This window comes from Salvelinus alpinus, chromosome 28 (genome assembly GCF_045679555.1).
Source record: "Salvelinus alpinus chromosome 28, SLU_Salpinus.1, whole genome shotgun sequence".
In the NCBI taxonomy this organism is placed as follows: domain Eukaryota; kingdom Metazoa; phylum Chordata; class Actinopteri; order Salmoniformes; family Salmonidae; genus Salvelinus; species Salvelinus alpinus.
Window position 1 is genome coordinate 15,830,982 of NC_092113.1, and position 27,937 is coordinate 15,858,918.

Genomic DNA, 27,937 nt, shown 5'->3' on the forward strand with positions numbered 1-27,937 from the left:
TCTTGCTTGTTTGTAGGTGACCAAATACTTATTTTCCACCATAATTTGCAAATAAATTCATTAAAAATCCTACAATGTGAATTTCTGGATTTTTTTTCTCGTTTTGTCTGTCATAGTTGAAGTGTACCTATGATGAAAATTACAGGCCTCTCTCATCTTTTTAAGTGGGAGAACTTGCACAATTGGTGGCTGACTAAATACATTTTTGCCCCACTGTATTGCCAGCTATGTAAACTTTAACATTGATTTATCCTGCAATAGATGTTGTTTCATTGGTAACATACATTTTTGTCTTTTTCTAATGCCTCTTAAGGGGAAAGTAATCAAAAAGTAACAGAATGTAATCAGATTACGTTACTGATTTTGGGTAATCCAAATGTTACATTACTGATTACAATATCGGATTACATTTAGAAAGTAACATACCCAACCCTGAATATCATCTATGAAAGTATGGTGATCCCGTGACTGTTCATCTGTTCCACTCCACAGCTGATAAATAAGATAGTGTTTGTGGTGAGCTTTGTGGGCAACAATGGGACATTTATCATGGGCTACCGTGCGATGGTGATGGACGTGGAGTTCCTGTATCACCTGGCCTACGTTCTGACCAGCACCCTGGGGCTCTGTGTCCACGAGCTCTTCTACAGCTTCCTGGTGGGTAACCCTCATGACTCACAAATATATATGTTGTTAATAATATTACTGGCATTAAGTACCAATCACCTGGCAATAAATTCCTTGGCATGCACACACATCTAAATACACGTACACAGACCCGTACATACAGTAGATAACTCTGGCAGGATTTCCCTACTGTATGTCTACTCTAAAAGCATGGTACCTTTGTTCTGTGTGCAGCTGTTTGATCTGATCTACCGAGAGGAGACCCTGTTCAACGTGATAAAGAGTGTGACCCGGAATGGGCGCTCCATCCTGCTCACTGCCCTGCTAGCCCTCATCCTGGTCTACCTGTTCTCCATTGTGGGCTTCCTCTGCCTCAAGAACGACTTCATCATGGAGGTGGACCCTCTGCCTCAGATCGACTCAGGTACTGGACCATCAGAGACTCAAATAGCCTCTACTAGTAGTCAGCGTATGGAAGGTACAATAAGACATGGTCAATCAAACCTGTATGGTCGGTGTATGGCAGGGCTCTCCAACCCTGTTCCTGGAGAGATACCCTCCTGTAGGTTTTCAGCTCAACCCCAGGTGTAACTAACCTGATTCAGCTTATGAACCAGATAATTATTAGAATCAGGTGTGCTAGATTAGGGTTGGAGCTAAAACCTACAGGACATTAGCTCTCCAGGAACAGAGAGAGCCCTGGTGTATGGTATAGGGTTGCGCTGTATGGTATAGGGTTGCGCTGTATGGTATAGGGTTGCGCTGTATGGTATAGGGTGGTGATTGAGTTCTCTTCTACAGGAGGACATGGCAATGAGGAGGCATCCAAGGACATCCTGAACTCCTGCAGTGGAGATGGAGTCAGCTGCACTGCCGAGACAGGATTCCCTGCTGAACCTGATGGTTAATCTCTACTTATTAAATCCTCTATTGCTGCTTTGATTCTTAAGTCACCCTCATCATGTGACAGGTTTGGATAGGAAATAAAGGTTAAATAAGAAAAATATTTAGTTTGGATGGGTGTCAGATGATGAATTGTCAAATATCATGTACTTGGAGTCTGGTGTGAGGGGTACATAGATAAACAATTCACGTTTTTGCAGAGGAGAACAATTCGGAGCGGGCCTGTGACACTCTGCTCATGTGCATTGTCACCGTGCTGAACCACGGGCTGAGGAACGGTGGAGGGGTGGGAGACGTGCTACGAAAGCCCTCCAAAAACGTAACAAAGAAGACACAACACGCACTCTTGCTATACTTACTATCCATCTCATACACAATCAGTATCACATGTCAAAGAGCACAAATGTTCCACAAACCAACATAATATTTACTGTACATTGTATTATGACCGAACATTTGAAAACGTGTCATTAACAACGTCATTGCATACCCTGCAGGAGCCACTGTTCCCAGCCCGCGTCATCTACGATCTCCTCTTCTACTTCATTGTCATCATCATCGTACTCAACTTGATCTTTGGTGTCATCATCGACACCTTCGCTGACTTGCGTAGTGAGAAACAGAAGAAAGAGGAGGTCCTCAAGACCACCTGCTTCATCTGTGGTAAGAAATGGAGATTTGACTGTTATATTGGCTCATTTTATGCATTCTGGACATTCAAGCTGAAACTCTCTCCCTGCAGGTCTGGAGAGGGACAAGTTTGACAATAAAACGGTGTCTTTTGAGGAGCACATAAAGTTGGAGCACAACATCTGGAACTACCTGTATTTCATCGTGCTTGTTCGCGAGAAGAACAAAACTGACTACACAGGTCCAGAGAGTTATGTGGCCCTCATGATAAAGGTAAAGTAACCGGCTTTGATTCTAGTTTCATTGGAGGCACACCCACCTCTAGACTATTTCTCACTGAAACCATTTTACAACGTCTCGTTGTTGTAAGTAGCATTAGATACCTTTGTCTCTGGGGTCATCTATTGCTAGGAGAAGCATTACCACTGACTCTACATGTCTCCTCAGAGTAAGAACCTGGACTGGTTCCCCCGCATGCAGGCCATGTCCCTGGTGGTGACGGATGGAGACGGGGAGCAGAATGAAATGAGGAACCTGCAGGACAGACTGACGTCCACTATGAACGTGGTCAGCCAACTCACAGGACAACTAACAGAGCTCAAAGAACAGGTCAAGGCCAAACAGAGCTTGCCAGTGCATACACAATATTTGGTTCTGGTTGCCCAGATAACACAGCACAATACATGTATTCACAGGATATCTTATCCAGGGCAAGTCACATGACCTGTATAATGATGATGACGACGACCTATTTGGGAGAAAAAACAAACTAAGTCTGGTGTACAATTAGGTGAACTGATGTCCTCATAATATAGGCTAGTGTTTCCAGCAGGATGACCCTGGCCTGGCTGACATAGTGTGTTGTTGCACTGTTTCCTGTGTAGATGACAGAGCAGAGGAAGAGGAGGCAGAGGATGGGCTTCGTGGATGTCCAGTCAGGAGGAGCTGGTGCAGCTAGTGTAACCCCCAGTACTGCTGGAGGAAACCACCAGATGTTCAACAAACCCTGATGTCCCGTCTTACCGCCATAGACTGGAAGAGTCCGCCGAGCCTATCCATCCATCATGTGTTAAACATAGTGGCGATGTTCTTAGTTGTGACTGATGCTGAGTGGACTGAGTTACTGCTGTTGGGTTCTTTGTAAATCAATGTTTTTCTTCAAGGGCCCCTTCAGTACTTCCAGTAGTCTGAAGCAATAGAGGAATATCTCAAGTCCTCTCCCCTCATCTCCTTCTCAAAGCCCTTTGGATGAGAAAGCCAGAGGTCCCGTCCCTCTTCCAATGGGTTTTGAGAAGGAGACGACTATGGAATTGAGATCTTCCCCATGTTCTTGGTCCATGGGTGTTTGTCCTCACAGCTATCTATTAATGGCATTTGCACTGTTGCTGTGACAGACGTACCTCAGATGAGGAAATTATGGAAAATTGATTCCTGCCAAGCAGGAAGCAACATGTCCATCCTTTATATGAATGTATGTATATACACTGATTAATACAGTAGGCACATGAGTACCACAATGTTTGAAGCATGCATGTGATTTGGTTTGGAACTTGTCACAGGGCCATTGGACTGGTTAGAGAAGTGTCTCCATTGCACTGTGAGTGCTTGCATTGAGAAATTGTTCTGACAGGCCTCAGTAAAATATTTGATTTTAACTGTTGGTGTTTTAATTTCTTCACATGTCAGATCTTCCAAATGAAAAATTAAGTCAACTTTTTTGGGAGATAGATTTATTAAACAAAATACATATTCCAATCATTTTAGTATACAAAGAAACAGAGTGAAATGTTAAGGCTAGAGTTCAAAGGTGCAAGGCAGGCACTTTCAGAGAAAGATGTAACATTGTTGCAAGTGTTTAATCTACGCTATTGAGAAAATTCTTAGGTTAGTTTGAAATCGTCACTCAAGCATATAGACTAGCCTATTTCACAGTGCAACAAAAGGTTTACCTCCCTGCTCTATCACAGGATTGTAGGTCTGCTTTGAAATAACGTCATTAGTGATACAAGACCTATTTCAGTTACTGCCTGCAGTATGGCAAAAATACATAGTCTAAAACACACACTTCCAGCGGTGCATTCAGATTCTTATTTGGCTCCTCCCTATGCTCACACTCCCTCATATGAAAGAAAACCAACCTGAATTATTTTCCCTTATGTAAGTCTATATTGACATTAAAGTGACAAATCTAGATCTGGTACAGAGGCTGCATAATACTATAGCAATATAAACAAATTAGTTAAGAATGATTACAATTCCTTGCTAACAAGTAGGAGTGTTGTCAATAGCTGTCAGACATTGGTTTTTCTTTCATGTGTAAACAAGAAAATAATATCTACCTCACAGGTAGAAAATTATTACTTTAACTTGTGCAAAGTTTGTCCTTAAAAATGCATGTTCTATCCTTTTGTCATCCTAAAGTTATTCATCCACTTAAATCTCAAGAATGTGAATGGCATAATTTAAAAGGTTTTAAAAAGCAGGAATATTTTAGAAATAGTGACCTATTATTTGCTGTTAAAACTGTTTTGGAAAAATACGTTTAATAAAAAATTATTTCCAAGCAGCTGTATCAAATATAATGTGGATAAAAATGACTTACATGTCTACAATTTACAAGGTAAAACAATCAAGCAAATAATTTGAACTTTATATACAATAACATGCGATTGTTTTCTGCTATTTGTGCATGACTTGGTAGGTTGAGTGTATTCAAATTAGAATGTCTAACAGTTCAGACAGTGCTGTGGGAAATACATGTCAAGAGACCAAAGACCAAATCCCTCATTACTAGGTTACATGAAATTCTTTCCTCATAACTATGAGCACCATTATCTTTGGGTTAAGTGGCCTTCTCCCTTTTGAGCTTGGCCTTAGTGTCTCCCTCGCTCTCCACCAGGGCCTCCTTCATCAGGTACTCCTTCAGGCTGGGCTGGTTCCCTATATCAGCCCCAGAGTCCTGGATCTCCTGAAGCAGCACTTCCCACTGCCGCTTATCCTTAGAGATCTTCCATGACAGTCTGACGTTGGTCTGGAGAAGAGGAATGAGCAGTGGGTGAAAGTGGTGCTGCTGCAAGGCCTCCGGTGAGGGGGCCAGGTCCCTCAGGGCTCGGTCACAGTGCTCCTGGGCCTCCCCCAGCTGCTCCAGCTCCTGGAAGCAGGTCACCAGGGCCAACAGGGTGAAGAGCCAGTGGGTGCCCAGCTGGTGATGGGGCTGCTGCTTTCCCTGCTGCTCACAGCCTAGCTTCTCCTGGAGCCTCAGGCCATTGAGCAGAGGGCCCAGGGCCTCCTGGTAACGGCCCACACGCATCAGCATCTGGCCAGCCTTCAGGTCACCCAGGTAGAAGAACTCCAGGAAGGTGGGCGAGCGCTGCAGCTCAGCCAACGAGTGCATGTGGGTCAGGTACTGCTCAAACGCTCGGCTCCGCTTGGCGATGGTCTCAGCCACAAAGTTTTTACGCAGCTTCTTGCGGGGGAAACCGACACGCTCCATGTTGTCCCTGTGACGACGGCGAAGGCAGCTGTGCAGGCGCTTAAAGTCAGTGTATCGCCGGGTGATGGCGGCGGGGGTTTCATCAAACATCCCAGACTGGATCAAATGGATGGTGTAGAGCTGAGGAGGAGGAGGTACACCATCAACAAGATGACACACACAGGCTTAGCCAGGCAATAGACATTTGTCTCTGCTGTTTCACACGTACCACATACTTGGATGAGCTCTCTTGCACCACACTGGCATCAGTCACTTCAAACACCAGCTTCTGAGGAACACTGTGGAATCTTAAGCTCCTCCAGCTATCCTGCAGCTGACGTGTGAGCAGGGATGAGCCTCCAGGAGACGGGCCCACTGGGCTGGTGTCTGAGGAACAAAGGCAGATACACGTCAGCTCAGCTAAGACAGCCCTCAACCCACTCATCTAAAACTGAGAAAGCTCACGTTTGCACATAGACTGAAAAACCTGAAGTGAAACTTGCGGTTTCAAGAAAGCAGAATACAGTGGAATGAATGCTATTCTTATTCTGGTCAGATAGTTTCAGTTGACTAATAGGACAGTACATTAATGTTTATACAAAGACATATCACAGTGCTGGATAAGTGTATCCCACCATCTATCTGCCTGCTATATGGGAGATCATTGTTGTGAATTATGTCTACAATACCTGTGCTGCTGAATCCATCCTCTATGGACTCTCCAAGGTAGTCTGAGTCACTGTCTGGTCCTGAGGCCTCACCTGGGTCTTCGGATTCCAGGGCGCTCTCCCCATCGAAGCAGAGTGTTCCCCCAAGCCGCTCTGAGACACACTCTGTATCGTCCTCTAACTCAGAACTCTCTGGGAAGCTTTCCTCTGTTACATCAATTGGCTCCTTAGAGACTACTTCTCCTTCTTTGAACAGTGTCCGTCGCAGTCTGTCCATGAGCTTAGAAGCCATCCCAGCAGACCACTAGGAAATACTTTCAGTAAGTTCATTTGATGTCAGATAGAGTTCTTGTAGGTTGTACACTATATGTGGGTGTACAGCAAGTCAGCTTATAATAGTCAATAATCACAATCATTATTTCGTATGGCAATGTGTAAAATCGGTCAACTCTGACAAGCTAACGTTACTACTGTTACACCAACTAAAATGTTTGGATGGAAACATTGCAGCACATCAATAATGCAAATGTTCCAGTAAGACAACTGAGTAGAGGGCGGGGTCTAAATAAAGAACATAGCAAATGTTATAGTTAGTTAGCTAACGTTAGCTCTTCTTTGAATATTGTCTTTGCCTTTTAAACAGACATTCATGCAATATGGAGAAACAAGCGTTCCAGCGTGTAAAAGTATTCAGCGAAACAAAACAAGCTAACTAACTAGGATTAGCAGACAAGCTAGTTACGAATACAAAATAGGGTAACTACAGCTAACTACAGTAGCTAGCTAGTCAAATTAGCTTGATCAGCTAGCTAGCTACGGATAACAACGTACTTTAATTTATTTGGCTAAACCTAGCGGGCAAGCTTCAATTCATAGCTAAAGTCGCAAATCTCACTCACTGTTATAATGGATCCGTAAAGCTCCCTTAGCTATTTCATCAGCATTATGCAGTTTCTGAGTCTGCCCCAAATTTATTTAGGACAGTCTGTCCAAATAGTGTGTGATTGCGTCCCAGAATTCGGGGCGTTCCTGCATGTGGGCATTCCTGCATCAGGAACGCCCCCGTAATTATGACTGGGGTGCGCTCGTAATTTCACTTCGGTGTTTTCCTATATGGCTGGACGTAGCCAGCAAGCTAGCCAACATTAGCCAGTGAGTTTGGGTGCTTTACTGTCTGAGCGATCGGATTAACCCTTCTCCTTTATTTAAGTAAACCGGGAACTGTGACGATGATTAAACATATTTGAAAAGTGGTCATGACTGATTCAGACCTGTGTAGTTTGTTGACTCTCACCTCTCTGTTACCCCTGAGAGACCTTTAAAAAATATATAATTTACTCCTACAAGTAGATTCCAGCTTTATGCAAACAAAAAGAGTAGGCTGGACATATCTGACAGGAAGATGTGTTGAAGGTGTGGTGAAACCCATAGAGAATGATAGAGGCCTCTGGTGGCCAAAAGGTTAAAAGCATGGGCAGTGCCATTGAGGGCTTCCACCATTTCCAACTTAATTTACTGATCCCTCCTGGCGACCCTGTTGGAGTCATGTTTTGAAGAAGAAAATTGACTTCTTCAAAATGGAGATTACTTCAACTGTCCATGTTGTCACAGACTCTATAATGGCACATATACCAAGATGAGTCCTCTATCTATCTCTGTGGGTGAAAACGGATTACCCAATCTTCACCTAGTGACAGCCATTGGGGAGTTTGGGTAAGGTGTGTAAAGATTAGCCTAATATAACACCTTGGTGTGCCTGGAATTGATCAAATTCTCATCAAAGGAGGTAGGCTAATGATTCTCTCTGTTTCTGTTAAAATATTTCATCTTCACCTTGCTCACCAGAAGCTTCTAAATGTATGTCTGATTTAATGCCTTTGTGTATTGTACAAACACTATCATTGAGACGATTGCTCTTTTTGAGTCTGCATTTGACTCTGTAGGCTTTTGAGTCTCAGCTGTATGCTGTGGTTAGTCAATTTTCCTCTGGTGGGATTGTTTAAAGAAACAATTCTTGAATTGATCAGACCTATATCTAAATTTAATCAGGGCCATGTTGGGTGTGTTTGATTTGGTAAACACTTCCGTCTAACCTTGGAACACAAAGATCATAGTGGGACTCTAGTTTGTTGAATCCAAGCTTCTGTTGTTTTCAACTTTAACAATGACTTCCCAAATGCAGAAACAGTCTGGAGTGGAATTCTACCACCAGTATACTGCGTCAGGGCTGGGCTAGGGCTTACTAAGGAAGCAGGACAGCTGGTTGGATTGGTGTGCTCCCTCTCCATTGTTCAACAGCACTGTCAAATGTGACTGAACACGCAAGGACACAGTTTCTCTATCCAACAGGTCAAATTCAAACTGATTGTATCACTATTATGCAATCACTGTCAATGGTGGAGCACAGCAATGAACTGTTTGCTTCTCTAACAAAGACTAGTTAATACAGTGCTGGAGGCGTCACTACAGACCCTGGTTCGATCCCAGGCTGTATCACAACCGGCCGTGATTGGGAGTACCAAAGGGTGGCGCACAATTGGCCCAGCGTCGTTAGGGTTTGTCCGGGGTAGGACGGCATTGTAAATAAGAATTTGTTCTTAACTGACTTGCCTATTTAAAATAATACATTGCTTGAGTGAAGCTTAATGTGAGGATTGTGAAAGATTTACCTTTTGAACAACTCATTCAGTTTGACATTCACTCACTGCCCTGGAGTTGACAAACAGATTGATAATGCAGGACACAGCTCCAAATGACTAACCGACATTCAAGAAAAACTAGTTTAGGGTTTATATTGCAGAGCTGTTTACACACAACTGTGTCGCTTTGCTGAATGAAATCCTGGACTCATTCATCTCTTCGCAGGGTGCCACAACTGTTACTTAGCAGCTATTACATTAGGAGTGTTTTTTTTTAACAGAAAAGTAATGAACCGTGATCTGAGTGATTACCATTTTAATGACTCACAATGTAGAGTAAAAAATGAATATGTCGATGCCCAGTAATTTCACATCTTTTCTATTAACAGCAAGCAGCTCAGTCATGAGTTGGCCCTCTCCTCTCCTCCTCCTTCTCATTGGTATTTATGGACCATGTTCAGGCTTCAAGATATGTGCCTTCAACATCCAGAACTTCGATGCCACCAAATCAGCCAACTACAGAGTGATGCACACTCTGACCAAGGTGACTCTTGTTGTCTTTTCAGAATAATACAGGGTTACAAGAAGAGAATTGTTACTTTTAGTGAAGAGTGGCTCAAAGGAGAAACTAATATTTTGTATAATTTCAGCCAGTAGCTTTGAAAACTGGTGCTCACACGCCAAAACGGGTCCCCACGAAAATGTTGCACAATTTAGTATGATCTGTTATGTACTGCAATGTTTTCTATTTGCAATTTATATGATATGTTACGAATTCCAATTCATACAATATGTTACGAATTTGTAGCTAAGTGTTTAAGATCCGTGACAGCATCTTTAACATACTGTTGTGTAAATCAGTCTCAAATTCATCTTAAAACCACTTAAATGTAGGGTCTCCTAAATAGAGGACCTTCGTATTCAATGTCGTCTAAAATGAGAACGGTAGCCTCTTGGATCTTGGCTTTCCATCCGTACTATACAATCTTTGGTGCGGCTAGTACCATATATGGGCATACGGCCATAATGGATAAGGTCACACCCTATATACACTTGAACAACGTTGATATGTGGTGGAAGCGAAGATTCCAAAGATGATACATACGGATGTTATTTTGTCGGCCTGTGACCTACCATTATCGAGTCAAGAAGTTCATTTTATACTTCGTTTTCACTAAACAACAAACATCTTACAAGGTAAGCTTCAATTTGGCCTGTATTTGAGCTAGGTTCTTACGAACAAAAGGTGTGGTTAGACTGGGGAGCGGTTAAAGTGAAATATGGACGTTCGTGTAGCCAATAAGGTAAGCTTTATAGCTATTTTGAGTAATGCGGCCCATTACTACCCATTTTGAAAGGACACACTCCAGAGCGAATCATAATATTTTGAACGGATTCTTTCATCGCTTTGGCATAAAAATGGCTTATCAGGAATGTAAAAAGAAAGCGAAAAACCAAGCAAACTACCCAACAGGGGAGTAAAAAGATGACAAAAGCCAGGTATACCGAGAAAGAGGCTTTGGAGGAAATTGTTAATGAGTCAAACAGAGTCTGGGAGCGACCTTGACCAAGATGACTCTGGCAGAGAAATATTTACTGTAAGGATTGGATTCAGTTTTAGTTCTGTATGTAAATTATTTTGCATAGCGTTCTATATATAGTATGTATTTCAGTGGAGGCTGCTGAGGGGATAATGGCTCATAATAATGTCTGGAATGTAGCAAATGGAATGGCATCAAACACCTGGAAACCATGTGTTTGATGTATTTGATACCATTCCACTGTCTACTCCAGTCATTACCTGTTCTCTCCAATTAATGTGCCACCAACCTCCTGTGATGCATTTAGTACTTTTTATATAGTTGTGGTCTGCTTCTATTTGTTTTGTATTTACAGTATAGTGGTGTCCTGTGTATCATTCCAAAGTAGTTACATGTTGTATTTATTTCACACTAGTTTACTGGTGTACATTGGATATATTTTGTGTAACTTTGGACAGGCCACCAAATTCTCACGGCCATTGTTAAAAAAACAAAAACATTATTGAATATTAAAACATACAATGTACTTGCAGTGAAGCCACTCAACATTTACATTACCTTAAGTCATTTAACAGACTCCCATCCAGAGCAACCCACAGAAGCAACCAGGGTCAAAGCCCTGCTCAAGGGCACGTCGACAGATCTCCCACAAGGTCAATTGGCAGCTTCATTAAATAGCACCCGCAAAACACCAGTCTCAACGTCAACAGTGAAGAGGCGACTCCGGGATGCTGGCCTTCTCGGCAAAGTTGCAAAGAAAACGCCATATCTCAGACTGGCCAATAAAAATAAAAGATTAAGATGGGCAAAAGAACACAGACACTGGACAGAGGAACTCTGCCTAGAAGGCCAGCATCCCGGAGACTGGTGTTTTGCAGGTACAGTTTAATGAAGCTTCCAGTTGAGGATTTGTGAGGCATCTGTTTCTCAAACTAGAAACTAATGTACTTGTCCTCTTGCTCAGTTGTGCACCGGGGCCTCCCACTCCTCTTTCTATTCTGGTTAGAGCCAGTTTGCGCTGTTCTGTGAAGGGAGTAGTACACAGTGTTGTACGAGATCTTCAGTTCCTTGGCAATTTCTCGCATGGAATAGCCTTCATTTCTCAGAACAAGAATAGACTGACGAGTTTCAGAAGAAAGTTCTTTGTTTCTGGCAATTTTGAGCCTGTAATCGAACCCACAATTGTTGATGCTCCAGATATTCAACTAGTCTAAAGAAGGCCAGTTTTATTGCTTCTTTAATCAGAACAACAGTTTTCTGCTGTGCTAACATAATTGCAAAGGGTTTTCTAATGATCAATTAGCCTTTTAAAATTATAAACTTGGATTAGCTGTTTCCAGCTACAATAGTCATTTATGACATTAACAATGTCTACACTGTATTTCTGATCAATTTGATGTTATTTTAATGGACAGTCTTTTCTTTTTTGTTCTTTAAAAAACAAGGACATTTAAGTGACCCCAAACTTTTAAACGGTACTGAATATCTTTCATCTATGCTGTGATGTTTAACCAACAATTGGAATCTATTGAATAGAATCCACAGATTGAGAGTTGAAGATAAATACTTTTACTAAGAGTATAGTAATTGGCTGACCAGGTCTCTCCAGATCTCCCAACAATGCTAATTTTAGGGTCAATTTTAGATTAATGTTCTGCTTTTTCAGCCATTCCTAAGCCTGAGACCAGAAACAGGCTACCTGAGGGCAATGCCAAAACAAATGGTCTTATTGATTCTGTATCCACACAACAAAATCTGCAGGGCTGCAATGATTGTATACCCCAAATATTCAACATTTTGTTGGTGGCAAGAATTCTGTACAATCATTTTAGCTGAAAGGCATGAAGTCTTGAATCTTGCGTCGTTTTATATCAACTCATACACCCTGTGCCATGGAATCGGTACATCAACTATTTTGCAATCTGTATGGCACAGCTGTCAACCTCCTGGTCCTCAAATGAAACTGGTATACTTTCCTATTTATGCTATTTTTATTCCTCCGCCAGTTTTGATCCTTTATATTGGGCAGACACCAGTTCCCTACCTCCTCCCGCTGCCACCTGCCTCCTCCATTTTTGGGGTAATTCTGTAATTAATTGCTTGTAATCTTGGATTGAGCATACAATTCTGATGCCATGAAATACAATTCCTATTTACAATTTACATTTAAAAACAATACCCTTTTCAAGCATTCAGCCATAATATTTATATTTTCAGGGCGATTGTCACGTTCCTGACCTTAATTCCTTTGTTCTGTATTGTTTAGTTGGTCAGGACGTGAGCTGGGTGGGCATTCTATTTTATGTGTTTCTATGTTGGGTTCATTGGCAACTAGCCTGATATGGTTCTCAATCAGGGGCAGGTGTTTTACGTTTCCTCTGATTGAGAACCATATTACATTTACATTTAAGTCATTTAGCAGACGCTCTTATCCAGAGCGACTTATTAAGGTAGGCTGTTTGTTTGTGGGTGATTGTTGTCGTGTCTGTGTTTGTTCGCCACACGGTACTGTTTTCGTTCGTTTGTTCACGTCGTTTATTTGTTTTGTATTTTTGTCAAGTGTTTTTCGTCTTCGTTTATATTAATTAAAAGTATGTATTCAAACCACGCTGCGCTTTGGTCCGATCCTTGCTCCTCAGACGAGGAGGAAGACGAGCGTTACAGGGATGAAATTGAAATTGTAACCAGCTCTGCAATGCTTGTCTGAAAAAATAGATGCTTTGAAAAAGGTTTCATTTTCAAATAATTGAAAATGAGACATGGCAATCTGAACAGGCAAAAAGGAAGTTTTTAAACCATTGATGAGCTTTTCTTAGTAATCTACATGAGAACCGTTTTAGGGTTCAAGTAAAACTTTTGCATAAGTGAAGCTTTTAGAGGTTCAGTGCTTTTATATTTAATAATCTCAACCCACCCAGTTCATATTCATTATATAGATAAGATAAAGCGTGCCTGTCTGGTTTAGCATCCTAGAAAAAGCTATTAAGCATCCTAGAAAAAAGTGATAAAGCTAAATATTTTTTGCTCAAATGATTTGAAAAACGAATCATCAGGAGTAGGTATTGCCTTAAGTGAGTAAACTGAGATATGACTATGGAGTTAATCAGTGTACTTTTTCCATAAAATGACAGGTTTTTACCTCTCCATGGTTGCAGGATCTTGTCTATTTTTACTAGTTTTCTATTGAAATTCATTGTGGACAGTTCATTTATATCTTTTGTGATATTAATACCAAGTATGTCTACTTCACCGTCAGCCCATTTTTTAGGTAAACTGCAGGGTAATGTGAAAGTTATATTTTTAAAGATCCAATACGTAATATTGAACACTTATCATAATTAGGTTTTAGTCCAGAAAAGTTATCTAGACCTTCAATGATACATTGGACACCCTTGTTTTTAATCTTTGGATTTATTAATACTCTGTTATTTGATCTTATTTTAATAGCTAGCATTTCGATGGCCATAACGAATATACACTGCTCAAAAAAATAAAGGGAACACTTAAACAACACAATGTAACTCCAAGTCAATCACACTTCTGGGAAATCAAACTGTCCACTTAGGAAGCAACACTGATTGACAATAAATTTCACATGCTGTTGTGCAAATGGAATAGACAAAAGGTGGAAATTATAGGCAATTAGCAAGACACCCCCAAAAAAGGAGTGATTCTGCAGGTGGTGACCACAGACCACTTCTCAGTTCCTATGCTTCCTGGGTGATGTTTTGGTCACTTTTGAATGCTGGCGGTGCTCTCACTCTAGTGGTAGCATGAGACGGAGTCTACAACCCACACAAGTGGCTCAGGTAGTGCAGTTCATCCAGGATGGCACATCAATGCGAGCTGTGGCAAAAAGGTTTGCTGTGTCTGTCAGCGTAGTGTCCAGAGCATGGAGGCGCTACCAGGAGACAGGCCAGTACATCAGGAGACGTGGAGGAGGCCGTAGGAGGGCAACAACCCAGCAGCAGGACCGCTACCTCCGCCTTTGTGCAAGGAGGTGCACTGCCAGCGCCCTGCAAAATGACCTCCAGCAGGCCACAAATGTGCATGTGTCTGCTCAAACGGTCAGAAACAGACTCCATGAGGGTGGTATGAGGGCCCGACGTCCACAGGTGGGGGTTGTGCTTACAGCCCAACACCGTGCAGGACGTTTGGCATTTGCCAGAGAACACCAAGATTGGCAAATTCGCCACTGGAGCCCTGTGCTCTTCACAGATGAAAGCAGGTTCACACTGAGCACATGAGCACATGTGACAGACGTGACAGAGTCTGGAGACGACGTGGAGAACGTTCTGCTGCCTGCAACATCCTCCAGCATGACCGGTTTGGCGATGGGTCAGTCATGGTGTGGGGTGGCATTTCTTTGTGGGGCCGCACAGCCCTCCATGTGCTCGCCAGAGGTAGCCTGACTGCCATTAGGTACCGAGATGAGATCCTCAGACCCCTTGTGAGACCATATGCTGACACATGCACATTTGTGGCCTGCTGGAGGTCATTTTGCAGGGCTCTGGCAGTGCACCTCCTTGCACAAAGGCGGAGGTAGCGGTCCTGCTGCTGGGTTGTTGCCCTCCTACGGCCTCCTCCACGTCTCCTGATGTACTGGCCTGTCTCCTGGTAGCGCCTCCATGCTCTGGACACTACGCTGACAGACACAGCAAACCTTTTTGCCACAGCTCGCATTGATGTGCCATCCTGGATGAACTGCACTACCTGAGCCACTTGTGTGGGTTGTAGACTCCGTCTAATGCTACCACTAGAGTGAGAGCACCGCCAGCATTCAGAAGTGACCAAAACATCACCCAGGAAGCATAGGAACTGAGATGTGGTCTGTGGTCACCACCTGCAGAATCACTCCTTTTTTGGGGGTGTCTTGCTAATTGCCTATAATTTCCACCTTTTGTCTATTCCATTTGCACAACAGCATGTGAAATTTATTGTCAATCAGTGTTGCTTCCTAAGTGGACAGTTTGATTTCCCAGAAGTGTGATTGACTTGGAGTTACATTGTGTTGTTTAAGTGTTCCCTTTATTTTTTTGAGCAGTGTATATGGTGACAGCGGACGCCCTTATTTGACTTCTTTTGACGATTCAAAACTCTCTGAGAAGTAGCCGCTATTTACTATTTTACACCTCGAGTTGCTATACATTACTTTTACCCATTTTGTAAGACACTCCATGCATTTATAAATAAAATCCAGTCTTTATCAAAGGCCTTTTCAATATCCGCTATAAATACCAGGCCTGGTTTCTTAGATGTTTCATCATGTTCTATTATTTCTAGTAGTTGTTGAATATTATCTCCAATGTATCGTCCATGTAAAAAACGTGTCTGATCAGGATGAACAATACCTGGTAAAACCTTTTTTAATTCTGAGTGCTATGCATTTCGCTAGTAAACTCAGCAAAAAGGTTAGCCTACGTTAGCTCAACCGTCCCGCTGGTGGGACATCGATCCCATAGAGGCTATGTACTTAGGGCAGAAGCATCTAAGGTGCAGGGTTGAGAAACCGGCTAGTGACGGACTAAGTTCAGGGCAGGGTACTGGCTAGTGATGGCTATTTAACAGTCTGATAGACATGGAATCACTGATCACTTTAATAATGTTTACATACTGTTTTACTAATTTCGTGTGTGAAAGAGCTTACGATTACTGAGTTACAGTTCATATAAGGAAGTCAGTCATTTGAAACGAATTCATTAGGTCCTTATCTATGGATTTCACTTGACTGGGCAGGGGCGCAGCCAGGGGTGGGCATTGTCCCACCCAGTTGGGAGTCAGGCCCAGCCAATCAGAATTAGTTTTTCCCCCCACAAAAGGGCATTATTACAGACAGAAATACTCCTCAGTTTCATCAGATGTCCAGGTGGTTGGTCTCAGACGATCCCGCAGGTGAAGAAGCCGGGTGTGGAGTTCCTAGGCTGGTGTGATTAGACGTGGTCTGCGGTTGTGAGGTTGGTTGGACGTACTGCCAAATTCTCTAAAATGACATTGGAGGCAGCTTATGGTAGAGAAATTAACATTCAATTCTCTGGCAACAGATCTGATGAACATTCTTGCTGTCAGCATACCAATTGTACACTCCCTCAACTTGAGACATCTGTGGCATTGTGTTGTGACAAAACTGTACATTATAGAGTGGCATTTTATTGTCCCCAGCACAAAGTGCACCTGTGTAATGATCATGCTGTTTAGCTCACATTGTTGTGAATTGTTAGATATTACTGCACTTTGGAGCTAGGAACACAAACATTTCGCTACACCCGTAATAACATCTGCTAAATATGTGTATGTGACCAATAAAATGTGATTTGAGGAGTTGAATTACCCCATTCGGACACTTTGGAGAGATTAAAAGATTGTATCTTGACACCTCCACACTGAGAGAGGTTGGTATTGTGGAAATTGTGTTTTTTTAGCTACCAATAACTTTCAGGCTTATTCAATGTGTAATAGCAGTGGAATTACCTTATTTACATACTTTGGAGCAGTTGAGGGAACAGTTGGCGATGTCCCTTGACCACACCTGACACCCCTTACTAAAACATCTGTGAAGTTCTAGCTTTTGTCTATTAATCCCGTTTTTACCCAGACGTTTTTTTACTTGTTGTGGAAGGCATCTGTTTCCAGCACTATTCATCAATAATTGACTTATAGCTTGTCCATTTTAAAGATGACAAAAAAAAATAACATGGTTGGTTTGTGTGTTTGATTCTATGTGAGCTAATCTATGGTCTGACCATTTCCTTATCTCCCAGGTGTTTTTTCCCCAATGATGCCAAGTTGATGCATGTCCTTATCATATAACTGCTCATTAAAAGCCGTTACTTTTGGGTATTTCTATATAGGCGGAAATCTACATTTTTGCCATTTACATTTTTTAAACTTACTGCAAGCTCTTTGCAGACGCAAGATTCAGCGTGTTGCAATGTCGTTTTTCGTCACAAAAGGGGGGGCTCCTTGGAATACGCTTAGACATACTTTTTTACTACCTGAAAATGTCGACATGTTGCATAATTTCTTCTGCAGCCATGGTGTCAGTGTTGTCGCTTGGTTCCTTGATCTGATCTATAGGCTATTCATCAAATTAGTCTATTTTGCATTGATAACCAAATATAATTTCAGCAACTGTTCAAACAGTAAACCAAACCACAAGAATCCACCCAAAAAGGTATTTTGTTTCGAAGTAATAACTAGTGATTTACATGCTATTGTGAAATGGTATAATTAAGTGATAATGCCAGAGAAGCCGGTGTCTTGGAGGATATATTGGCACGGTTCGTCTTGGGCTGGCAAACCGTGCCAATATATCCTCCAAGCACTGGCTTTGAGGACTTTATCACTTTTATACAACGGGTTACCAACATAATCAAATAATGATGTACATATTTTCATGAATATAAGGATGAATAAATTCTTGAAAATATTTCAACTTTCCACAAGATAGTCCTGACACATCTGGTCGTTCGTTCTATCGGTTCGGTTGCCAGAGAAGCGACAGTCGTTCTGTATCTATGGGCGCGACCCAGTCATTCGTTCTAAATGTTCTATTGCCATACAGGCTGGCAACATTCTTATCCCTTAGTCACGTCAAACAGTGAAGCCAGAATAACAACAAAGTAATTGCATTTGTTTAAGCTGTTTTCTAGTGGCATTTATTTGGATACATCTATAACAATGAGCTAATGAGGTGTGATTTCACCTGGCATAGAACATGTGCTCTGTCTGAAGGAAACCGTTGTTCAGGAGCTAGCCAACAACACAGCTAACACGGAAGCTGGAAAGACTGCAAACTAGCTGCACTTCGTTTCGTTTGACCTGTTTTCTATTTATATTTCTTTGTATTTGTTTGCAAATGTATTACAACAACAAAAAAACTATCACATTTACATAAGTATTCAGACCCTTTACTCACTACTTTTGTTGGAGCACCTTTGGCAGCGATTACAGCCTCGAGTCTTCTTGGGTATGACCCTACAAGCTTGGCATACCTGTATTTGGGGAGATTCTTCTCTGTAGATCCTCTCAAGCTCAGTCAGGTTGGATGGGGAGCATCGCTGCGCAGCTATTTTCAGGTCTCTCCAAAGATGTTCAAGTCCGGGCTCTGGCTGGGCCACTCAAGGACTTTCAGAGACTTGTCCCAAAGCTACTCCTGTGTTGTCTTGGCTGTGTGCTTAGGGTCATTGTCCTGTTGGAAGGTGAACCTTCACCCCAGTCTGAGAACCTGCTTCAGAGCGCTCAGGTTTTCATCAAGGATCTCTGTACTTTGCTCCATTAATCTTTGCCTCAATCATGACTAGTCTCTCAGTCCCTGTCGCTGAAAAACACCCCCACAGCATGATGTTGCCACCACCATGCTTCACGTAGGGATGGTGCCAGGGCCCTTAATTATCAATGTTATGTAGAAAAACTTCTAAATTAACTCGTAAGAAGAACATTTTGAATGTTCGTATTTATCAATTGCTTGTACGCTTGATTTACACACACCTGTAATTATTTTGCCTTGATAAATCCGACACATTCTAAAACACTGTGCTAGTGCACTTGAAGTCTCATTTAGATAAAGAACTGCCCTAAATGACCATTTATGGTCACAAACCTTCCCCCAAACCTTCCCTTTTAAAGAAATGTCACTAATGTCTGTCCGCCAATATGGAGAAATCATAATCGGACGCAGAAATATAACTTTTGATCACCGAAGTGGAAGTCAAACAAGCCATACTTTGAGCCCTCAGCAATGGCTTGTCAAATAAGATTGAAATAAATATTGCTTGGGAGCAGGTTAGAGCTGTGGTAAATTCTGCCTCATCTGAGTGCAGAACAGTTAATGAAATTAAAAAGAAATGGTTTGATTTGAAAACATGCAACAACAACTAAAATAATGATCCACAAAAGGGATAAGTGAAACAGGAGGAGGGCAGAGTGACTCTTCACTGTCTGCTATGGACCAGTGCATTTGGAGCATAATTGGAGAGACCTCAGTGTCTGGCATCATTTGTGAAGGTGATACTGAGGACCCTACTAGACCCTAAAGGAATACCAGACCAACCAACTGATGGTAAGTCGAAATTTATTTTCGCAACCATATTCAGACATGGACCACATCTAAATATTTTTTCTTGACAATAAATATAACAAAACATGAAATCTTCACAGAAGGGTGTCCTCTTTGGCGAGCGCTTCAGCTGCGCCATATGACGCAGTCCTGAAATCAACAAGAGGAGATCAACACATCAATTATTGGACTCAAACAGCAGCTGGAGGATGTATGCAACGGCCTAAGAGGGAGAAAAACAATCTTTGAAAGAACTTGTTGACTGTGTCAAACATGTGAGCCAAATTCTGGTGCAATGTAAATGTGTTTTCCTTGTCGATTTGATTACAATATTTGGAAGAACAGATACCTAAAACCGTTGTCCTCAGTGCCAGGGCTATGGGTGGTGGGAAACACTCCGCCAGGCATGGGCTCATCGGGTCTGGGTGGATCATTAAGTGGAATGCCATTTTTAATTTTTTTTGCAATGTTGTGGAGCACACTGCAAGCCTTGACAATGTAGCAAACCTAAAAAGGAATGTGCACATTGTATTACATTCATGTAATGGCATTTGAAGGAATGTCATTTCATAGGCAAACCTTGCTAGGCTAGTATACCACTGCTTTTAATCAGGGCAAGGTGACCGGAAACATGACCGAATACAAACAGTGTAGCTATTCCCTCCAAGGCAATCAAACAAGCTAAGCGTCAGTATAGAGACAAAGTAGAGTCGCAATTCAACGGCTCAGACACAAGAGGTATGTGGCAGGGTCTACAGTCAATCACGGACTACAAAAAACCAGCCCCGTCGCGGACCACGATGTCTTGCTCCGACAGACTAAACAACTTCTTTGCTCGCTTTGAGGACAATACAGTGCCACTGACACGGCCCGCTACCCAAACCTGCGGGCTCTCCTTCACTGCAGCCAACGTGAGTAAAACATTTAAACGTGTTAACCCTCGCAAGGCTGCAGGCCCAGACAGCATCCCCAGCCGCGTCCTCAGAGCATCCGCAGACCAGCTGGCTGGTATGTTTACGGACATATTCAATCAATCCTTATCCCAGTCTGCTGTTCGCACGTGCTTCAAGAGGGCCACCATTGTTCCCAAGAAAACTGAGCTAAATGACTACCGCCCCATAGAACTCACTTCCGTCATCATGAAGTGCTTTGAGAGACTAGTCAAGGACCATATCACCGCCACCCTACCTGACACCCTAGACCCACTCCAATTTGCTTACCGCCCCAATAGGTCCACAGACGACGCAATTGCAATCACACTGCCCTAACCCATCTGGACAAGAGGAATACCTACAGTGGGGAGAACAAGTATGTGATACACTGCCGATTTTTGCAGGTTTTCCTACTTACAAAGCATGTAGAGGTCTGTAATTTTTTTTTAATCATAGGTACACTTCAACTGTGAGAGACGGAATCTAAAACAAAAATCCAGAAAATCACATTGTATGATTTTTAAGTAATTAATTTGCATTTTCTGTGCAACTGGGTCCTGGACTTCCTGACGGGCCGCCCCCAGGTGGTGAGGGTAGGTAACAACATCTCCACCCCACTGATCCGCAACACTGGGGCCCCACAAGGGTGCGTTCTCAGCCCTCTCCTGTACTCCCTGTTCACCAAAGACTGCGTGGCCATGCACGCCTCCAACTCAATCATCAAGTTTGCACACGACACTACAGTGGTAGGCTTGATTACCAAGTGTCAGGAAAATAACCTCACACTCAATGTCAACAAAACAGAGGAGCTGATCGTGGACTTCAGGAAACAGCAGAGGGAGCAGCCCCCTATCCACATCGACGGGACAGTAGTGAAGAGGGTGGAAAGTTTTATGTTCCTCGGCGTACACATCACGGACAAACTGAAATGGTCCACCCACACAGACAGCGTGGTGAAGAAGGCGCAGCAGCGCTTCTTCAACCTCAGGAGGCTGAAGAAATTCGGCTCGTCACCAAAAACATTCACAAACTTTTACAGATACACAATCGAGAACATCCTGTCGGGCTATATCACCGCCTGGTACGGCAACTGCTCTTCCCATAACCGTAAGGCTCTCCAGAGGGTAGTATGGTCTGCACAACGCATCACCGGGGGCAAACTACCTGCCCTCCAGGACACCTACACCACCTGATGTCACAGGAAGGCCAAAAAGATCATCAAGGACAACAACCACCCGAGCCACTGCCTGTTCACCTCACTATCATCCAGAAGGCGAGGTTAGTACAGGTGCATCAAAGCGGGGACCGAGAGACTGAAAAACAGCTTCTATCTCAAGGCTATCAGACTGTTAAACAGCCATCACTAACATTGAGTGGCTGCTGCCAACATACTGACTCAACTCTAGCCACTTTAATAATGAAAGATTGATGTAATAAATGTATCACTAGCCACTTTAAACAATGCCACGTTGTATAATGTTTACATACCCTACATTACGCATCTCATATGTATATACTGTACTCTATACCATCTACTGCATCTTGCCTATGCCGTTCGCCCAACACTCATTCATATATTTTTATGTACATATTCTTATTCATTCCTTTACACTTGTGTGTGTGTATAAGGTAGTTGTTGTGAAATTGTTAGGTTAGATTACTTGTTAGATATTACTGCATGGTCGGAACTAGAAGCACAAGCATTTCGTTACACTCGCATTAACATTTGCTAACCATGTGTATGTGACAAATAAAATTTGATTTGATAATGCAGTGTGCCTCCTGTCCCAGACAAGTACAGCCAACGCCCTTTCAGCAGGCCTATGGTGTGCTCCACTGTTCTTGTGCATGCGTGGGCTTGGTTGTACCTTGCCTCTTGTTGGTTTGAGAGGGGAGTCATCAGCCATGTTTTTAATGGGTAGCCCCAGTCTCCTGCAGTTATGAACACAACATTCAGATATTGTTTCCCAGTAGAGGTCTAACATGGTAAATAAAGCCATCCATCCTCAACAGCTCCTTCCTGGAGGTTTAGGCTGAATGAACTGTTCTGCACAATGAATGAATCATGTGTCCCACCTGGCCACTACATTCAACAAAGCCAAATGTGAATCACAGATGACCTGCACATTGACAAAATGGAAACTTTTTCTGTTGATGAAGTTGAATTTGTTCAATGATGGAGCTTTAATTGCGATGTGGGTGCAGTCAATTACTCCAATGACATTGAGAAATCCAGCTATGGTATGGAAATCCCTTTTCACTCTGGCCTGTTGCACAGCAGTGTATGGAAACTGTATGTATTGTGGGGTCAATGAAATAATGCCATGAAGGACTGCAGGCAATATTCATCTCATGGTTAGTTGTGAAATGCCAGACCGATCCGCAATCTCCCGTTGGAATGTTCCTGTGGCCAAAAATCCCAGGGTGGAGAGGACTTGGGTATGCACTGGGGTGCAATTGGTGCATTTCATCTCCATTTCTAATACTGGACAGAGTTGGTTGCAGAGATGCAATAAAATATGCCTTGGAAAACAAAATCTAATAATAAGCAAAGCGTCGCCGTCAGAAAAATCTGCACGCTCATTGAAAACACGCTCCCTGCGTAATGCAGCTTGTGCCAGATCCTCCAGCAATGCAAGATTTGCCATTTTGGACAAGTCACAATGCCTCAGTGTTGCCTTTTTAAAATATTATTTAACTGGTTAAACTAAATTGCCTCCAACCTTACGTTCCACTCTCTTTCTAATTGACTTTATTATTAAATGGTTTCATGTTTATGAATTCGATAGCACCCTGAGAACTATTAGTAGCTTAAGTGTCTGTAAAATAAATATATTAATAAACGAATGTATTCATATTTTTTCTTCATAGTTTCTGATTTTCATTAGCAGTTTGACTTTTCTACCACAAGGTGCTATGCGTACACACGGTCAGAGGTGTGCTTAAATTTACCCACATTCTCAAGTATAAGTACAAATGGATAAATCCCACACTTTGCTTAAAAATGATTGCACGCATGGTTTATGAACATTTCTGTTCGTACGCAACATTGATAAATGAGGGCTCAGGTTTCCTCCAGACGTGAAGCGTGGCATTCAGGCCAAAGAGTTCAATCTTGGTTTCATCAGACCAGAGAATCTTGTTTATCATGGTCTGATAGTCCTTAAGGTGCCTTTTGGTAAACTCCAAGCAGGCTGTCGTGCATTTTACTGAGGAGTGGCTTCCGTCTGGCCACTCTACCATAAAGGCCTGATTTGGTGGAGTGCTGCAGAAATGGTGGTTCTTCAATCTCCACAGAGGAACTCTAGAGCTCTGCCAGAGTCATCTCCCTGACCAAGGCCCATCTCCCCAGATTGCACAGTTTGGCTGGGCGGCCAGCTCTAGGAAGAGTCTTGGTGGTTCCAAACTTCTTCCATTTAAGAATGATGGAGGCCACTGTGTTCTTGGGGACCTTCAATGCTGCAGACATTTTTTTTGTACCCTTCCCCAGATCTGTGCCTCGACACAATCCTGTCTCGGGGCTCTACGGACAGTTCTTTCGACCTCATGGCTTGGTTTTTTGCTCTGACATGCACTGTCAACTGTGGGATCGGTGTGTGCCTTTCCAAATCATGTCCAATCAATTGAATTTACCACAGGTGGACTCCAAGTTGTAGAAACATCTCAAGGATGATCAATGCAAACAGGATGCACCTGAGCTCAATTTCGAGTCATAGCAAAGGGTCTGAATATTTGAGGAATTTCAGTTTTCTTTATTTTAAATACATTGGCAAGTATTTCTAAACCTGTTTTCGCATTGTCATGATGGGGTATTGTGTGTAGATTGAGGGGAAACAATGTAATCCATTTTAGAATATGGTGTAACAAAATGTGGAAAAAGTCAAGGGGTCTGAATACTTTCCAAATGCACTGTATATCGATAACGCTGATTCATGATTTCGACTGGCTGAGAAAAGCTGCCTGTCAGTCTCATCCCGTCTTCTGACACGTTCATTACTATGCAACAGCTAGATCTACAGCTAGATCAGCTAGATCTAATTTGAATATTGAAACAATGTTGCAAATGTCGGAGAGACAGACTATTGTTATTTTAAAGATGTCTAAATGCTTTTTATAGTGGAGATCTAGTTCATAAATTGCCTGGCTAGGCTGATGAGACCGTGGATTGCGCAGTCCGGTGGAACAGAATAAACAGGCATTTTAACGACATAGCCCTTTGCTATGGCTTTAGCAGGCGATAACTTGTGGAATAGATACCGGTTGGAATGCGGTTTTAACCAATCAGCATTCAGGATTCGACCAAGCGGTTGTATTACGTGCTGTAGACAACTAGCTAGCCATGTGCTTTTATTTCTTCTCATGACCAATGAGAACATGCCATTTTATTTTTTATCTGATATGGAAATTAATATACCAGCAGCAGGTCACTCGGATGTTTATTTTAGGTTACACTGGCAAGTATACAAATATTTGCCAGGGAATATTTTTTTTCTTTATAAATATGATTATTTCACATGATAATGTGAGAAGCTAGAAAGGCTAACGTTACTGTAGCTAGCTTGCTATATTTTTAGCCAGGCTAAAGCCAACTAGCTAGGTTGCCAGATAGCTGCTACTACCAGCAAGGGAAGGCGACTCTTCCTTGCTTTCACAAAATGAGAAGACAAAAATAACTACTTTGCTATCGCCCCCTTGTGAATGGGACCGGCGAGGATATCATGTTACCAAAAAGGTGTCCACTACTCCAAAAATCCCACTTCACCTGCATGCATGTAGATCAACAGAGTGAAGCTTGTAGTAACCTTTTAGTCCACAGATATATAATCTAGGTATTTTTCAGTGATTGTTAGACATTCCTGTTCTGACCTTGTTGGTTGGTTGTCCACAGGTTGTGTCTCGCTGTGACATCTGTCTCCTTCAGGAGGTAAAAGACCTACAGGGCAAAGCCACCAAAGCTCTGTTGGGGAGACTCAACAGATACAGTACTAGGTACAGTAGAATCTATATACTGTAACAAGTATCTAATACTCTACCTGTAAAGTGTATTGAGGCTTTTGTTAAATGCACTTGAAATAAATTGATTTGAGTTATAAAGAAATTCTTTATTTATGCTAGACTTTTTTTTCACTTAATTTATGGACTCCGACCCCTTTGTTCATTCTGTATTAGATATGATGACCGCTATCACTATAAATATGTTGCCAGTGGAGGTCTGGGGCGGACACCTGAAGACCAGGAGCAGTATGTCTATCTGTACCGGTAAGGGACACCTTTATTTTTACATTATATATTTGAATCCCGAGCTGACTAGGTGAAGGATCTGTCGATGGGCCCTTGAGCAAGGGACATATCCAGATCGATTTACAGGAGCAATTAGTGTTGTGTCTGCTAAATGACTAAAATTTGTATATATTTCAGAGCTCTTACATCACATTAATTTACAAATGCAATTCTCATGACGTAAACTTGCAGTCATTTAAAACCTCCTAAATATACTGCCTCCCCTGTCCTACTCTTTAACTATCTGTCACCCTGCTTTAACTTTAAGCCCAAGTGAATGATGCTATAACTAAACGCCTCTCCACAGGAATGAGACTGTAGAGTTGACAGATCGGTACCAGTACGCTGACAAAAAGGAGGGGGGTGTGGATGCTTTCTCCAGAGACCCCTTTGTTGTTCGATTCCAAGCCAAGGAAACAGGTTGGTTCTTTTTAAGTTCATGAGAATTGAAATTCAATGTGTATTGTTTTTGATAACTAATGATCTTCCTCTGAACAGTGATAGGAGACTTTGCTCTGATCCCACTGCACACTACGGCCTCTGATGCAATCAAGGAGATTGACAAGCTCTATGATGTCTTTGAGGAAATAAAAAGGAAGTGGAATACTGAGGTGAGACATGACAAGACTGGGAGAACAATTTCAACTACCTGTTGGTGTTTTTGTTTGGTTAGAGTAAGATGAATTCAGTTACTGTTTTATCTGTCATGCTATATTATCCACATATCTAACTTACACCAATGTAATGCCACTCTGTGTCCTATAGAAAGTGATGTTCCTTGGAGCCTTCAATGCTGGTTGTGGGCACATAACAAGGCAGGACAAGGCAAACATCAGACTGTTCTCAAACCCTGGATTCTTCTGGTTGATCGGGGATAAGGTGGACACCACAGTTGGAGACCTCACCAGCTGTGCCTATGACAGGTGGGTGGAAATTAGAAAATGAGCTACACTGAAATTATACATTATTTGAATGAGGGATTTTTTTGATTATAGACAATCTGATTATAGACACACATATTACTATTCAGCTCTATTGACTTGACACTTAGTTTTTCTTAGGATTGTGGTACACGGACAGCCCTTCCTAAAGGCCATCAAACCTTATTCAGCTCGGGTCTTCAACATCGCCAAGGAGTATAAACTCTCAAAGGAAATGGTAATACTCTTTTCAAACAATATTTTATCATGCGTTTTAGCATTTCAAGCCCCAGGAAAAGCTGCACCATGCCAGAAATGCCAAAGTTATCTTTATATATTTTTCTTCTGTCATAGATATCATGACACATAATAAACTCAGTTCGTCATTTCAGGTTCTGGAAGTGAGTGACCACTTCCCTGTGGAAGTGGAGCTGAAGACTAAATCGTCGGGGCAGCTTCAAGCTCAGGTTCAGCCTCTCCTAATCGCTGTCTCTGTCATCACCTACGTCCTGCACATCTTACCTTCGACCAGTGTGGTGTGAGGAGGACTGAGGGCCTTCTCTGGAGTATGAACCATAGCAATATAATTCATTCTATGGTATTTACATCTAAAACTTCCACGAGCAGCTGGTCCTCTCATGCAGGGGTTCACAAACCTCTCTTCGGGGACTCCTAGACGCTTCAGAATTTTGTTGTAGCCCTGAACTAGCTAACCTGATTAATCTAATCAAGGTCTTGATGATTAGTTGACAAGTTTAATCAGGTGTGCTAGCTCTGGAATAGATCCACTGCTCTAATGCACAGTGATGATTACATCTTTGGTTGGTCCCCTTGAGATTGCATGAAAATTTAAGACATTAAGAGGCAGCAACATTATCACTACATGAGTTAGTTGATGGCAAAATGTCCCTCATCTCCTTTTCCCCAACATATCTATGAATTTGCTCTGGTGACGGGTTACTGATCCCCATTTGCTCTGACATCCTGTTTCAGGTATTTGACTCATATCTTGAATGGAAGGCTACAGTTTCCTGAAGCCCCCACTTCTGTCAATAATCTTTGCTTTTAATAACAGAGAAATAAATATTATACTTTGTAAATGCATAGTTGTAAATATTTCAAGTTACATTTTATAGGTTAAGACATTCTATAATAATGTGGTTTCAACATTGTCACTAAGTGTGTTTAAAATGTTCCATGCCTGTACTGTATATATTATTTGAATAAAACATGTATTGAAAACTATGTAGACTATAATTTACCTAGCTAG

At 42.2% G+C, this 27,937-nt stretch overlaps 3 protein-coding genes across 8 annotated transcripts in view; 2 read left to right on the top strand and 1 right to left on the bottom strand.

Annotated features, from left to right (window-relative positions):
- The window catches only part of LOC139557280 (inositol 1,4,5-trisphosphate-gated calcium channel ITPR3-like), a 50,073-nt gene extending 46,258 nt beyond the window's left edge, over positions 1 to 3,815 (top strand). The window contains exons 51-58 of the mRNA XM_071371867.1: positions 493 to 657; positions 862 to 1,051; positions 1,429 to 1,530; positions 1,731 to 1,849; positions 2,028 to 2,193; positions 2,273 to 2,433; positions 2,608 to 2,769; positions 3,045 to 3,815. Coding sequence (XP_071227968.1) covers positions 493 to 657; positions 862 to 1,051; positions 1,429 to 1,530; positions 1,731 to 1,849; positions 2,028 to 2,193; positions 2,273 to 2,433; positions 2,608 to 2,769; positions 3,045 to 3,170 — 1,191 coding nt within the window. The 3' untranslated portion in view covers positions 3,171 to 3,815. The remainder of the gene's footprint in view (positions 1 to 492; positions 658 to 861; positions 1,052 to 1,428; positions 1,531 to 1,730; positions 1,850 to 2,027; positions 2,194 to 2,272; positions 2,434 to 2,607; positions 2,770 to 3,044) is intronic.
- A 732-nt stretch (positions 3,816 to 4,547) lies between these two features.
- Positions 4,548 to 7,317, bottom strand: LOC139557281 (sorting nexin-21-like). Of its 3 annotated transcripts, none has more exons than XM_071371868.1 (4): positions 7,200 to 7,317; positions 6,322 to 6,604; positions 5,862 to 6,019; positions 4,548 to 5,773 (listed from the first exon to the last, which is right to left on the bottom strand). In XM_071371868.1, exons 2-4 carry the CDS (start codon positions 6,590 to 6,592, stop codon positions 5,003 to 5,005), a joined length of 1,200 nt encoding a protein of 399 aa, XP_071227969.1. In that variant the 5' UTR covers positions 6,593 to 6,604; positions 7,200 to 7,317; the 3' UTR covers positions 4,548 to 5,002. The 3 variants fall into 3 exon arrangements, with proteins under 3 accessions (XP_071227969.1, XP_071227971.1, XP_071227970.1); XM_071371870.1 differs by having other exon boundaries at positions 6,322 to 6,614; positions 7,200 to 7,312; XM_071371869.1 differs by having other exon boundaries at positions 6,322 to 6,663; positions 7,200 to 7,297.
- A 475-nt stretch (positions 7,318 to 7,792) lies between these two features.
- Positions 7,793 to 27,912, top strand: LOC139557282 (deoxyribonuclease gamma-like). 4 transcript variants are annotated; one of them, XM_071371874.1, is made up of 9 exons: positions 7,793 to 8,013; positions 9,329 to 9,483; positions 25,356 to 25,456; positions 25,637 to 25,726; positions 26,055 to 26,167; positions 26,246 to 26,358; positions 26,513 to 26,670; positions 26,809 to 26,905; positions 27,060 to 27,912. In XM_071371874.1, exons 2-9 carry the CDS (start codon positions 9,343 to 9,345, stop codon positions 27,207 to 27,209), a joined length of 963 nt encoding a protein of 320 aa, XP_071227975.1. In that variant the 5' UTR covers positions 7,793 to 8,013; positions 9,329 to 9,342; the 3' UTR covers positions 27,210 to 27,912. The 4 variants fall into 4 exon arrangements, with proteins under 4 accessions (XP_071227975.1, XP_071227972.1, XP_071227974.1 ...); XM_071371871.1 differs by having other exon boundaries at positions 7,800 to 8,086; XM_071371873.1 differs by having other exon boundaries at positions 7,810 to 8,018.
- The last annotated feature ends 25 nt before the right edge of the window (positions 27,913 to 27,937 follow it).

Excerpts from the sequence above, each read along its gene's own strand:
- LOC139557282 (XM_071371874.1), top strand. The coding sequence starts at position 9,343 with ATGAGTTGGCCCTCTCCTCTCCTCCTCCTTCTCATTGGTATTTATGGA. Across the intron at positions 26,671-26,808 it reads ACCAGCTGTGCCTATGACAG|GATTGTGGTACACGGACAGC; the intron begins GTGGGTGGAAAT and ends AGTTTTTCTTAG. Across the intron at positions 26,906-27,059 it reads ATAAACTCTCAAAGGAAATG|GTTCTGGAAGTGAGTGACCA; the intron begins GTAATACTCTTT and ends TCGTCATTTCAG.
- LOC139557281 (XM_071371868.1), bottom strand. The coding sequence starts at position 6,592 with ATGGCTTCTAAGCTCATGGACAGACTGCGACGGACACTGTTCAAAGAA. Across the intron at positions 6,020-6,321 it reads GGATGGATTCAGCAGCACAG|ACACCAGCCCAGTGGGCCCG; the intron begins GTATTGTAGACA and ends TTTGTTCCTCAG. Across the intron at positions 5,774-5,861 it reads AGAGCTCATCCAAGTATGTG|CTCTACACCATCCATTTGAT; the intron begins GTACGTGTGAAA and ends CCTCCTCCTCAG.